At 35.1% G+C, this 14,601-nt stretch overlaps 2 protein-coding genes and 1 pseudogene across 3 annotated transcripts; all 3 read right to left on the bottom strand.

Annotated features, from left to right (window-relative positions):
- Positions 1-1,641: 1,641 nt before the first annotated feature.
- LOC143637605 (G-type lectin S-receptor-like serine/threonine-protein kinase At4g27290) lies at positions 1,642-6,191 on the bottom strand (annotated as a pseudogene). The gene is made up of 8 exons (XR_013154458.1): positions 5,920-6,191; positions 4,454-5,473; positions 3,516-3,653; positions 3,263-3,418; positions 2,981-3,191; positions 2,627-2,864; positions 2,397-2,547; positions 1,642-2,322 (listed from the first exon to the last, which is right to left on the bottom strand). The product of XR_013154458.1 is annotated as a G-type lectin S-receptor-like serine/threonine-protein kinase At4g27290 (transcript).
- A 1,429-nt stretch (positions 6,192-7,620) lies between these two features.
- LOC143637607 (G-type lectin S-receptor-like serine/threonine-protein kinase At4g27290) lies at positions 7,621-10,960 on the bottom strand. Its single transcript, XM_077104957.1, has 8 exons — positions 10,585-10,960; positions 9,431-10,450; positions 9,113-9,247; positions 8,862-9,016; positions 8,584-8,794; positions 8,261-8,498; positions 8,031-8,181; positions 7,621-7,956 (listed from the first exon to the last, which is right to left on the bottom strand). The coding sequence occupies exons 1-8, from the start codon at positions 10,835-10,837 to the stop codon at positions 7,669-7,671; spliced, it is 2,451 nt and encodes an 816-aa protein (XP_076961072.1). The 5' UTR covers positions 10,838-10,960; the 3' UTR covers positions 7,621-7,668.
- A 379-nt stretch (positions 10,961-11,339) lies between these two features.
- LOC143637537 (ras-related protein RABF1-like) lies at positions 11,340-14,243 on the bottom strand. Its single transcript, XM_077104904.1, has 8 exons — positions 14,151-14,243; positions 13,957-14,033; positions 13,627-13,710; positions 12,793-12,887; positions 12,568-12,673; positions 12,406-12,495; positions 11,584-11,670; positions 11,340-11,494 (listed from the first exon to the last, which is right to left on the bottom strand). The coding sequence occupies exons 1-8, from the start codon at positions 14,173-14,175 to the stop codon at positions 11,456-11,458; spliced, it is 603 nt and encodes a 200-aa protein (XP_076961019.1). The 5' UTR covers positions 14,176-14,243; the 3' UTR covers positions 11,340-11,455.
- Between the last annotated feature and the right edge of the window lie 358 nt (positions 14,244-14,601).

The following is a 14,601-nucleotide window of genomic DNA, read 5'->3' as shown; positions in this document are numbered from 1 at the left end:
GTGATAGGTGTTCAAGAAGATTTGAGGAATATCTTGCCTCGGCTCTTTTCATTTTTAAGAATAAACTTAGAATATTTAGTAATGGAGTCGAAAGGTCAATCAAAAACATTTATAAAAATTACCTTTACTAGGGCAAGTAAGGTGTCGGATCTACAAGGAATCAGTAGAAATGTCAATCAAGTTTAATGTTTTATAATTAGTTATACTATGGTGGACAAATAATGTCAAACGATATAAATATTGATTTGTTCGTAAAACCGTTGGAAAAGGGTGACTACACTTCAGGTTTAGGTAATACAATGAATCGTATAATTGTAACTCATATCTTATGGATAACCACATAGACATAGCTCGTTAATTAATTTTGATAAATAATTACTAGACGCATTAGTATGGTTATGATGATTCACAGAACTTAATCTGAAGAATTAACACAACTAAGCGTGGTCTATCAAATGTATTTAGTCTTGGTGTTGGAGACAGCAAATGGTAAGAACATAGAATACTTTCACGATGATCACAGTGACAACCTTCTTGGACATGTATGTTACTTTGGTCAAAAGCTCAAACTAGTGTTTTCTTTAAACATTCGTAATGTATACATATACGTTTGGTATGACTCAGGCGTGGAGACTTCATAAACAAGGCAGGTCCATTGAACTAATGAGTGAATCATTACGTGACTCATGCGTCGACTCTGAAGTGTTCCATTGGATACAAGTTGGGCTATTGTGTGTGAAATATCATGCAGAAGATAGGCTAACTATGTTGTCTGTTGTTTTGATGATGGTCAGCGAGAGTGCGTTGCCTCGACCTATATAACATGCTTTCTGCTCTGATGAGAAGTGTAGTGAACCTAAGCCAGTTTCGTCAGTTGATGAATACATGATAACACTTTTATATGCTCGGTAGCAAGCACATAACTATTTCAGATTTACCCAGAGGCACAACATTTTCCTAGCGGTTCTGTCTTTTCTGTATTTATTTTGTGATAATATCATACTGTATAAAATTTTAAATTTTAATCATGAATTAGTATCGCTAGCACGCCAACACCTCATTTTACTGTATTTACTTCTGAAAACCACAATTCTTAGTTGCCATGAAATAAACACCAAGGGTGTAAAATAAGAAAGTTTAGCAGGGAGATGAAACAAAAAAGAACAAACATTTTCAGGTTTGATAAATGTTGGGTTGTCATTTGTGGTATATTCTTTGCTCTATTTATAGACATAATATACCAATGGATTACAACTTAAAAGCCCGGGTATGAATCTAATTAAAAATTGTATCCTCAATTAGCGTCAAATATTCTATTGGCAATATTGGACTTTACGCGTTTCTTCTTTAAACTTTACGAGATTTCGTTGGTAACCAATAATTTTGTTTTTAACCACCTATCGTTAATCAGGGGCGAAGTTTACTTGAACACCCCCCCCCCCTTCTCCACCACACACACGCATTTTTTTACGCAGTAGTTTAAATTTATCCATTTTCGTCTGAAAATTTTAGCCCCCCACCCCGGGCGGGCGTTTTCGTTCAAGCTTTCATTGATGTGCTGTGTTGATTTATTTTTGTTATCTGCTACACGTTGAGCTACATGCTATAAGTGAGAAAATGCTGGCTCAATTGTTGTTGGCCAAGGAAAAGACCCAACCCAAGATTTAAAGGGGTTGTTTGAATGGGCTTAATGGCCATGGTGGGGTTTATTAGGTTTATTAACCAAGTTAGAGTTAACATTATAAATAAGAGCAACCAAGCTATGGTATCTATAGAGAAATCAAGTTATGGTTTGAGAGATTGTTATCAATTTTTGAGTTATATTTTCTGATAAATAAATATAAGGGTTGTTCGCTATAATTGTTTGTGTTTTTTTCATTTTGGTTAGTAATATGAATTCGTTCTTGAGAGAATACTACTAAGAATGTAACTGGTATATATATGAGCATCTAATCCCCATTGAGCACACTCGATGAACAACAAAACAGATCTGCAAATAAATTTTAAAGTTGTATGCAAATCTGAAATAATTATTTACCGAGCATATAAAAGTGTTATCAAATATTCATCAACAGATGAAACAGAGTCAAGTTCAAGACGGCTTTCTTCAGTGAAAAATGTAGGTTGTTTAGGCTGTGGCAAGGCACCCTCGCTGACCAACATCAGAACAACCGATAACATAGTTGGCCTATCTTCAGCATGATGTTGCACACACAATAACCCAACTTGTATTGATCGTAAAACTTCAGAGACATTGCAAGAGTCGCGTAATGATTCACTCGTTAGTTCAATGGACCTGCCTTGTCTATAAAGTCTCCATGCCTGAATCAAACAAAACATATAAGCATATCGAAAGAATGTTTAAAGAAAATACTAGTTTGACCATAGTAACGTACATGTCCCAGAAGGTTGTCATTGTGACCATCATAAGTAAATTCTCTGTTTCGCTTTCCACTCACTGTCTCCAACACCAAAACACCAAAGCTAAATACATCTGACTTTACAGAGAACCGTCCATATAGTGCATACTCTGGAGAAATGTATCCACTGTAGAAAAGTACGAGTTAAGGTCTTCTTTTGAGAGACTTGTTAAGTAATCTAACAATACATTGGTTAAGATTCTTACTATGTTCCAACTACTTTCTTTGTCTTAGTAGTGGCATCGAATCCAACAAACTTTCTAGCAAGGCCAAAGTCCGAGATTTTTGGATTCATGTCAGCATCCAACAGAATATTACCTGCCTTAAGGTCTCTATGGATGATTTGAAGACGGGAATCTTGATGTAGATAGAGAATACCTCGAGCCATCCCATGGATTATATTAAAGCGTTGAGGCCAGTCAAGCATCACACTTCTGGTTTCATCTGACAAAAGGTTAACGACTTACTCAGGCATTTGTCTAGGCACGAAGCGGGACATCTTTAATTACTAAAAGTATGAAAGTATATTACTATATGAAATCATAGGGACAGAATCAAACCAAATAGAACTAAGTCCAAGCTTTTGTTGGTCATATATTCATAAATCAATATCAGTTCATTTTCATGGATGCAGCATCCAAGAAGCTTCACAAGATTGTGGTGCTGAAGTTTGGCAATAGTTCTTATTTCATTCATGAATTCATCAAGCCCTTGCTGGGATGTTTTCGAGAGCCTCTTCACAGCTACCTCTTGTCCGTCTTCCAACACACCCTAAAATAATAACATTACACTTTATGATTCATGATATTGATCTTCATATTAGTTTATGAAAAACTAACTACCTTGTAAACAGGACCAAATCCACCTTTCTCCAATCTTGTTGTTGACGCTAAAGTCATTGGTAGCTTTAGCTATTTTACTTAGGCTAAAAAAAGGTAACTCGTCAAGATCTTCAATATGAACGCTGCTACTCTTTTTATTACGGCCATACCAGTTTCCTACAACATAATGTTTTTGATTACCCGCTGTTTGACAAACTGTAAGAATGATTGCTCTTGTTTAGTTTTTAGAAAAATATAAAGTGATCTGCATTACCTCTTTCTTTCATGTTAGCCCTTCTCTTCTTGTTTATACAGGCATACACTACAGCAAACAAAAGCAGCACCGCAGATGTAGTTGAAATTACCGCTGTGAATACTCTTTTGGTCTTGTTGTTAAAACTAGGCCGAGTCTCTACATTGAACCATCAACAAAAAAATCAGTATGCTTTCGCTACAGGTTAATTATGCATAGAACAACTTAAATATATGTTCATGAAGGTTCGCTTATGTTCATTTATGTCTGTATATATATGTTCGTTTATGTATTAATAGAAAATAATGAAATATTATCTGGATAGGTCATCTGCTTAAAGGTTTATATTTGTTGATTTGTGTTGATTTAAGTGTTTTCATTTAAGTCCGTTTATGTTTGTTTCTGTTCATTTACATTTGTTCATTTAAGTCCGTTTATGATTTTAAGTCCGTCTCGTAAAACTTCGTTTAATTCAAATGTATTTAACTTAAGATTAGAATTCAATTTGTTCATATATGTTCGTTTATTTTTCTTAAGTTATGTTCATTTAGATGTTAAACAAACTAACACAAATGTCCATTTTTAAATAAACGAACATGAACATTAATGTTTGTTTGATTAAGTGTCCGTGTTCTTTTAAAGTTAATGAACGAGCACGAACATGCCCTTGTTCATGTTCATTTGATTCGTTTTGCAGGCTTTCATTATTCACACCGATGAATACATCGGTCTCAATCTCTAGGCTCTGCCGATTTAATTTGTGTTCGTGAACCGTTCGTGAACACATTAATTTCCTTAATGAACGAACACAAACATAAATCCCATTCGGTAAGTGTTCGTGAACATAAAATGCCTTGTTCGTGTTCGTTCGGTTCGTTTGTAGCCCTACAAAGAGCTTAGATATAAAGAATGCCAAACAAAGAACACTGACTATCATTCAAATCAAAATGAGTGCGTACCTGCTAACTCCGAGGCAGCCAACTTGATATAAAGAACTTGCTTTTCATTATACTCGGTGATGTCAATGAGCTCACCATACCACAACAAACATCCCCTTCCGCCCTTTCTGATATCCGAATTTGCATAAGCCGTACAGTTGCAGTTTCTTCTGCAGACCATCTCAGATTCTTTCAGGGTCATGCTATGATTATACCAAGAACGTCGCGTGTCTGGAAACATTACTCCTGAAATCTTCCTGAAGCCATCCCCATTCCCGCATTCCAAAGCTCGTTTACGTACACACCCGCTCGAGCCATTCGCTTTATCCCATTCATCTGGGATCCGTGGCCTAAAACCTGCCATACATTTACAAGAGGGATATCTGTTGATGCTGCAGATTCCATACGATCCACACAATCCATAACGACCACATTGATTTCTTTCCGCTGCAAAACCATACACAGCCCAGTCTTGGATTTGATCAATCCAATGCAACAAAACTGTGGTGTCATCCGGTCTCACGAGTATCCTCTGTAAAACTGAAGTCTTGAGTTCAAATCTGTAATATACTTCCTCTTCGTCATACACAAATTCAAGAAAATACATTGGATTCGGGTTCGCCAAGGGCAAACCTTGAAACTTAAGACCATTCCGTGGTCCATATTTCCGTGTTAAAACCGAACCATGTCTCACAAAAATTTGTGGATATCCATTTGTGTCTAGCCAATGGTAATACAGACTCGGGGAAGGATCATCTGCGCTCTTCCATGGTATCAAAGACGACTCTCGTCCTGTTACCAAGTTCTTCCCAAATTTCATTCCTGGTAAAATCGTGTTACCTGGATAATCAAAACTTTGCCAGACTACTCTTTGTTTCCTGCTACTTCTTTCCCACAGAACAAGATTTCCAGTATCCAGAAGCTGCAACACCGTCATCGTATCATTACTACGCGTGGATACTATTGAATTGGATGACCAGATCACTGTACTTCCACCACTCAGAATTTGTAAGTTTCCATCTATGCTTAGTTTGAGCTTGCCTGATGATAGTTTTAAGAAATATAATTGAAGAACATATTAAAATACATTCAATAAAAAAGACACAAACTAATATAACATGAATAAAATCTCAAAGGGTCATAATAACTATAGGGTGAGGTTACTGTACAATAATTGCCTAACGTACGATAGGTACGCAAGACGCTCAAAGGCTAAAACAAAAACGCTCAAAGGCAAAAAATTCTAAAAACGCTCAGCCGAAACTAAAACGCTCAGCAAACGCTCAAAAACGGTTTTCATGAAAAAAAAGTAAAAAATTGATCGATTAACGATCCAAAACTGTTTTTTTCGGTGAACCAATGATTATTTGGATATGTATTGACGATTCCGAGATGTTGGGATGTGATTTCGTGAATGTAGGGTATTCGCGTACCTATTGTACGTTAAGGTATTATTGTATTCTATCTTTTCTCAATAACTATAATACCTGATGTGTCCGTAATTGGTGTCTCCCTGTTAGCAACCCATACGACCGTACCCATTGATATTTTCTTGTACCATATCCCCAAGTATCGGTTCTCGGGTTTTCCTGGGGTAAAGAATCCTAGTTCATACATTTTACCATTTGTGTCACCATCTGTGAGTGCATGATTTGAGGATATGCTGTCTAGTGTTGCAGAAGTACTTGACACCAGCAAGAATAATAAAGAAAATGAAACTTGTATAATCATGCAATGAAAATCCATGATGTGGTCTCATAAAGGTATATGCATTATAAATCTTATAACTTTACATCTGTAGAAGTGTAGAACTTGTTATTGAAATTGTTTATATATTTAATAATATAAATTCCTTTGTTCCAACAGAACCATTATTTGTCTTCAGTCTTCTTAAGACTTTTTTCTAGTCAAAATCATTTAATATCTCGGCAGCCGCCTTCAATTGTCAGATGTATCATTATTCAAATTGTTGTCGTATCATTGTCTTAATTATTGTTTTGCTTCTTTTTTCTTTTCTTTTTTTTTTAGCTGCATCTTCCTTGAAACAGGTGTTGTAAAAATCGCTAGTCAGTAGTCGAGCTGTTGGATGAGGACTAGCGATTAATCGGGATTAATTGAGATTAATTTGGATTAATTGGATCAGACTTTAATGTATTTTTTTCAGTTTTATATATACACACACATTTTTATATGTAATTTTCACTTTTATACAACATACACAAACATATTTTGACCAGAAATTTGCTAAAATCTCGCTGAAAACCGCTAGTTTTCACTGAATCTCGCAAGAAACCGTTGAGATTGGTCGGAATCTCGCCGTAGACCGCTGATTTTGGTCGGAATCTCGCCGAAAACTAATGATTTTGGTTTGAATCTCTCCGGAAGCCGCTGATGTTAGCAGGATTTGACCGTTGACCGATTAATTAACCGACTAGCGATTAATCAGTGAAGTGATGACTAGCGATTAATCAAAGATTAATCAGTGCCTAATCGGGATTTTTTGCAACACTGCTTGAAACATATTAAAAAAAAACTCAAGATTGAAAGCACGCTTTTAAAAAGAAAAGGTAAAAGTAATATTATTTCGGAATAAAAACCATTACATCAAGTGATGTTATGGGTGGAATCTGGAAGAGTAAAATTGACAGCTAAAATTCACACTTAACAAGTAAATAATTAAATACATGAATTAGTTAATGGAATGCATGATTCAATAAAAACTAGTGGTACACGTGTGGGAATTCTACACGTACATGCAATATGAGATAACTACATACCCCACCTCAAAGAGTAGTTAGTTTTTTAATGTTATTTCTAAATATGGTAATTTTTAGTTTTATTTAATATTATTTTTAGCACTCTAGTTTTTAACTTATTAATGTCATTTAATTTATATATAAGATAATGATAGTTTAGTTTTTATGAGTTTGAATCAAATACAAATGAAATTAACGTGCTAAACGTGATACTCTACTTGTATACATAATTATTCTACTTGATTCTCATGTTTAGCACGTTAATTTCATTTGTACGTTAACATTCCCCTAGTTTTTATTTATTTTCATTTAATTATTTAATGACGAAAGATGAATGGGACCGTACCCTCTTCTATACATTGAGGTTCCTCTCTTTGTTTTGTGTAAAACAATCATCTCAAGTTATGATTCTATACAACAAAAAAGATCTGCAAGTAGAATATTGAGGATGTATGCAAAATTGAAATAATTATGTACCTGCTACCGAGCATATAAAAGTGTTATCATGTAATCATCAACTGATGAAACAGATTCAAGTACAACACGGCTCTGTTCAGAGAAAAACGCAGGTTGTTTAGGTTGTGGCAACACGCCCTCACTGACCAACATCAGAACCACCGAAAACATAGTTGGCCTATCTTCGGCATGATGTTGCACACACAATAGCCCAACTTGTATAGAACGTAACACTTCAGAGTCAATGCATGAGCCACGTAACGATTCACTCATTAGTTCAATGGACCTTCCTTGTCTATAAAGTCTCCATGCCTGAATCAGACAAAACATATAAGGGTATCGAACGAATGTTCAAAGAAAACACTAGTTTGACCAGAGTAACATACATGTCCTAAAAGGTTGTCATTGTGACCATCATAAGAGAATTCTCGGTTTTTCTTTCCACTCACGGTCTCCAACACCAAAACACCAAAGCTATATACATCTGACTTTACAGAGAACCGTCCGCTTATTGCATACTCTGGAGGAATGTATCCACTGCAGAGAAATATGTGTTAATGTCTTCTTTCGATAGAAATGTTAATTAATATAATAAAACATTGGTCGAGATTCTTACTATGTTCCGACTACTTTCTTTGTCTTAGTATCGGTATCGAATCCTACAAACTTTCTAGCAAGGCCAAAGTCAGAGATTTTCGGGTTCATGTCAGCATCCAACAGAATATTACCTGCCTTGAGGTCTCTGTGGATGATTTGAAGACGGGAATCTTGATGTAGATAGAGAATACCTCGAGCCATCCCATTTATTATATTAAAACGGTGAGGCCAGTCGAGCATCATACTTCTGGCTTCATCTGACAAAAGGTTAACGACTTAGACAAGCAATTAAATATAAAAGTAATTTAAGTCCTATGTGAAAACATAGACACAATATCGAACCAAATAAAACTAAGTCCAAGCTTTTGTTGGTCATGTATTCATAAATCAATATCAATTCATTTTCATGGATACAGTATCCAAGAAGCTTCACAAGATTCCGGTGCTGAAGTTTGGCAATAGTTCTGATTTCGTTCATGAATTCATCAAGCCCTTGCTGGGATGTTTCCGAGAGCCTCTTCACAGCTACCTCTTGTCCGTCTTCCAACACACCCTAAAATATAAAGATTACACGTTATCATTCATATTATTAGTTCTCATATTAGTTTCACAATAACTACCTTGTAAACAGGACCAAATCCACCTTCTCCAATCTTGTTGTTGAAGCTAAAGTCTTTGGTAGCCTTAGCTATTTTATTTAGGCTAAAAAAAGGTAGCTCGTCGAGATCTTCAATATGAACGCTGTTACTCTTTTTATTACGGCCATACCAGTTTCCTACAACATAGTGCATGCAATTTCTCTTGATTACACAAATGTGCCAAAAAGTATTCCTGTTTAGTATTTAGAAGCATAAAAAGTGATCCGCATTACCTCTTTCTTTCATGTTAGCCCTTTTCTTCTTCTTTATACAGGCATACACTACAGCAAGCAAAAGCAGCGCCGCAGATGAAGTTGAAACCGCTGCTGTGACTACTCTTTTCGTCTTGTTAAAACTAAGCTGAGAGTCTACATTGAAACATGGTTTTGCTACATGTTAATTATGCATAGAAGAACTAAAATATTGCCGAGAGGTATGTATATATAATTATATATATCAAGCATCCACTCTATTTGATTTTCTAAAGTTCTTAAATATGAAGAATGCAAAACGAAGAAACGACTGTTATTTATATTATAACGGGTGTGTACCTGCTAACTCGGACGCAGCCAGTCTGATGTAAAGATCCTGCTTTTCATCATACTCTGTGATGTCAATGAGCTCGTCAAACCACAACAAACATCCACTTCCACCCTTTCTGATATCCGAATTTGCATAAGCCGTACAGTTGCAGTTCCTTCTGCAGGCCATCTCACATTCTAGAAGGGTCACGCTGTGATTATACCTAGAACGTCGCGTGTCTGGAAATATCACACCTGAAATCTTCTTGAATCCATCCCCACTCCCGCAATCTAAATCCCGTTTACGTACACACCCACTCGAGCCATTTGCTTTATCCCATTCATCTGGAACTCGTGGCATAAAACCTTCCAAACATTTACAAATTGGATATCTGTTGATGCTGCAGCTTCCATAAGCCCCACACTGTCCATAACGACCGCAGTTATCTTTTGCTTTTGCAAAACCATACACAGCCCAATCTTGGATTTGATCAATCCAATTCAACATGACCGTGGTGTCATCTGGCATCACGTGTATCCGCTGAAATATGGATGTCTTAAGTTCAAATCTGTAATAAACTTCCTCTTCGTTACAAACAAATTCAAGCTTATAGAATGGATCTGGATTTGTTAAAAGCAAGCCTTGAAACTTAAGACCATTCCACGGTCCAACTCTAAATAGCAAAACCTGACCATCACTCACAAAAATTTGTGGATATCCATTCGTGTCCATCCAATGGCGATACGGACCCGGGGAAGGATCATCTGGACTCTTCCATGGTGTCAAAGACGACTCTCGTCCTGTTACCAAGTTCTTCCCAAATTTCATTCCTGGTAAAACCGTGTTACCTGGATAATCGAAACTTTGCCAGATCACGCTTTGCTTCCTGCTACTGGTATCCCACACGACAAGATTCCCAGTATCCAGAAGCTGGACCACCATCGCGGTATCGTTAGTCCATGTGGACACTGTTGTATTGGACGACCAGATCACCGTACTGCCTCCACTGAGAATTTGTAAGTTTCCATCTCTACTAAGTCTTAGCATGCCTGATAATAGTTAAAAGTATATAAAAATTTGAAAACATGTCTAGTTCTCAATCTTAGTAACATAATATAATAAAAATGGTATTATATATGGAAACCAAAAGATCACTATAAAAAACTCTAATGATAAAAGGTACCTGAGTTATCTGTAATCGGCGTCTCCCTGTTCGCAACCCATACGACGGTACCGTATGATATCTTCTTGTACCATATCCCCAAGTATCTGTTCTTGGATTTTCCTGGGCTAAAGAATCCTAGTTCATACATGTCACCATCTGAAACTATTGTGTCTCCATCTTTGATTGTCTGATTTGCAGATATGCTGTCTAGTGCTGCAGAAGTTGACCCCAGCAAGAATAAAAGTAGGATAATCATGGAACCAGTATCCATTGATGTGCAATCATTTAAGGTTTAGACCTTTTTATTGATTTTTTTTTTTTTTTTTTGATGATACCAGATTCCCTGTACTAACCGCAACATATTTATTAGTTGGTCTTCTTAAGACTAGTCTTGTGAAAACCAATATCTCACCAGACGCCTTCAGATGGGCATAGTTGACTTATTGTTGGCATATCATTGTCTTATTTATTCTTTATTATTTTTATTGTCATCTGCTTCATCCTTGAAACATATTTATGACAGTTGATTCTTATGGGATTATAAAAGTGCTAATTACTTACTCTCCTAAGTCCTAATCCCTACGAAACGAGTTCACAAGTCCAAAAGCTAGTTTCTTGCTTACATATGCATCTAACAAAGTTCATGAACTTACTGATTTAAGAATGTTACATATAGAATAAAGCTAAAAGTTGGTTTCTTCAATTTTACAAGTTAAACGAGTTGAAAGGAACGAAACATGCATTCGAGTTTTAATAACAATTCTCGACTGGCAAATACAGAATCAACAAATATAAGGTGTGAACACCAAACATCATTTGACAAATAAACAGTAAATTCCCCTTGTTACACCACAGCCCACGATATCGTTTATTCAATATTTTGAGGTTATCATGATGGAGAAGGTCGCGGTAATCTCTTAGCAATTTCCTGTGGTAAAAGTGAAAAAGGAGCTCATATCGAATCCATATACAACTCTGTGAGTATGACTTACTGATTAGTGAAAGTTACTGCTCTACCTCAAATAACTGATTGATGTTATCAGCCGTTTTGGCAGATGTTTCAATGAAAAACATCCCATTCTTTTCAGCATAGTCCTTTCCATCCTTGTTCAATAAACAAATAATGTTAAGCGGGCGGCGTCGGGTTGTTTAATGGTTAGTTTTTGTGCAATTTAGACACACTTTCTCCATTATTTTAAATAAAAAGATTAGCATCTCAAATATGATAGCAAAAATTATATTACTTTAATAATAATCTAAGTTTTTGAAGTCAAATGATTTAGAATATGACTTTAAGCCAGTTTGACTTTTCTGGTTGCAGTTTTTTCAGTTTTCCATTCAGGTGTGCTGGTTGGGCTTGAAATTTTTGGTTGATAAAAAACTAAAAATTAATTAATCATCACAATTTGGGTTAAAATATTTGGGTAAAACTATTAGTTAAATTCTTATAAATTACTTGAAATTCAAATAAAAAAGAAAATCCATAAGTTCGTTTCTTGTTAATTCGGTTTTACCATTTCGTCTTGAAATGTTTGGGCCTAAAAAAATTTTGGCTCAAAAATATGAATTTGGGTCTGAATCTTTTTGTTATTTAATACTAATCGATCATATCAATTTGGCTAAAATATTTGGGTAACACTCTTTACTATATTCTTATAAATTATTTAGAATTCAAAATTATATATGAAAATCTACAAATTTGTTTTTTTCGATTTTACTACTTGCAATACCAAAAGTTCGCTTATCGTGAAAACATAAAACGAGCCCATCGGTTATTCTTTGGATTCGGTTTTTTCGGTTCCGTTTTTCCAACTACGAATCCGTTTTTCGGTTTCTTACCTGAACCGACACTTCCCGTTTTTCTTGAAGATCAGCCTTGTTACCAACCAAAGCCATGACAATGTCCGCGCTCCCGTGTTTTTGTAGCTCCTGCATATGACAAACTTAGTTAAATGTAGTTACATTTTTTAAAAATTAATTTAAAAAAAACTAATGTCAAACCTTGACCCAATGTTGAGCTTTATGGAACGAGTCGGGATTAGTTATATCATATGCAATAACTGCAACAGCTGCACCTCTGTAATATAGTGGGGCCAGTGCTGCATATCTAAAGAATTTACAAGGATAAATAAAAAGATGGGACTAACTGTTATCCAAATCAACAAAACCAAGAATATGAAAAGTGTTAATAATATTAATAAAATATAATAAATCGTGCAAATTTACCTCTCCTGACCAGCAGTGTCCCAGATTTCAAATTTAACCGTTGTTGAGTCCTGCAAAGCTATTGTTTGTGACAAAAATGAAGCTCCAACGGTCACCTGAAATAATTCGATAGGACGGTAAACATATGTAAATCACATTATTATTTAGGCGTGTAAACGAACCGTTCAGTGAACCACTCTTACACCGTTCAGCGCAAGTTCATTCATTTATGTTCGTTCATTTGTGTTTGATTATGTTTGTTTGTTAGCATTCATTTATGTTTGTTACTTTGTGTTTGTTTAAGTTCATTCGTTGACGCATTCATCTAAAAAAAAATTTAGCCCGTTACAGTTAAGTCTAGTTTTAAAAACCTTTTAGGCCTAACACACTGTTGTTCACTTTTACTTTTAATTGATTTTAGATCAGCTATGCCCGTTCAGATATGTGTCGTTCTTTTATGTTTCTGAACTGTTTGTTTATACTGTTAACCAATGACCATAAAAGAACACAAACACGTTAATTTTCTTACCAAATGAAAACAAAGAAGAAAACCCTGTCCGTGCTCGATTGTTTGTTCAGTTAAAGGTAAACGAACGAACACGAACATGCTTCGTTCGTGTCACTTCAGTTCATATACAAGCCTAACAAATAACAATATTTGGTTATCTTCAATTTCAGAAGGGGGGGGGGGGGCAAGAACTATAAATTTCAACAAATTATATATAAATTTCACAATTTTCATGCCCACTTGCAGATGCTTAATTTGTGTTTTTAAACTAGCAATAAAATAAAAAAACATCAATATAAAACCTTAACCTATATATTAACTGATGAAAAGTAATAAAATATAGTAACCTTGGATGTCGGATCAAACTGACCACGAACAAAACGAAGAACAATGCAGGTTTTTCCAACACCAGAGTCCCCTAATAGCACCAGCTGTGATTTAATAAAAAAACAAACAAATTTAATGTTGATAAATTGGGTGAGTGTGGAACAATATAAAGCTCAGCCCATTAGTGCAATATGGAATAAAAAATAACAGTAAACATATACCAAAGTTTCATGTATTAATAATAATAATAACTCAGTATCAAGTAACAACAAAATCTATCAAATAACAGATTAATGCAACATGAACACACATTGATGAACAAAACTTGTAACAATAATAATAATAACTACCTTGACACGTAGATTTTTGGCATCAGAATCAGCAGCTTTAACCGGATTAAGTCCACCTACCCGACCCGCACTCCTATCTGCAAATTAATAATGAATTCGAAGTAGAAATGAAAGTAATTAAAGCTCAGAAAAGAGAAATTGAATGAATTAAGTGAATGAGTAAAACCCTAATTTGGGGAAATTGGGAATTATACCTGGAAGTGAGGAGGAGCAACCCATGGTACAATAATCAACTATGATCCGATTCGATTGGATATCTTTAAGATGTATTCAAGCTTGATCTATATTGTATTGTCTGATTATAAGTATGAAATTAAGTGGTTGTTTGATCTGAAGGTTCCTCGGTTTCCTTCAGTGGTTTGTCGATTGATTGATGCTTTCACCACGAACTATTATATTTTTTGTTCTAAATAATAATAATAATAATAATAATAATAATAATCTATACTATTTAATAAATAATAAAGCATTTTAAATGCCTTATTTCTCCTCTCTCTCATATTAAATACATTTCTTTTTTTAATATTTCATTTTCAATTTTTAATAACTCCATCCTAATTTAACAGAATTAATACCATCATAAATATGTTAATTTGTTTAATCAAACGTTGTTCATATTAAAACAGTTTAAGATATAGAATGAAG

Source organism: Bidens hawaiensis, unplaced genomic scaffold (assembly GCF_021521415.1).
Source record: "Bidens hawaiensis isolate Kalapana, Puna unplaced genomic scaffold, B.hawaiensis_p1.1 tig00008374_1, whole genome shotgun sequence".
In the NCBI taxonomy this organism is placed as follows: domain Eukaryota; kingdom Viridiplantae; phylum Streptophyta; class Magnoliopsida; order Asterales; family Asteraceae; genus Bidens; species Bidens hawaiensis.
Note: the sequence above shows the minus strand (reverse complement) of the source record. Positions and strands in the feature narration are given on the sequence as shown.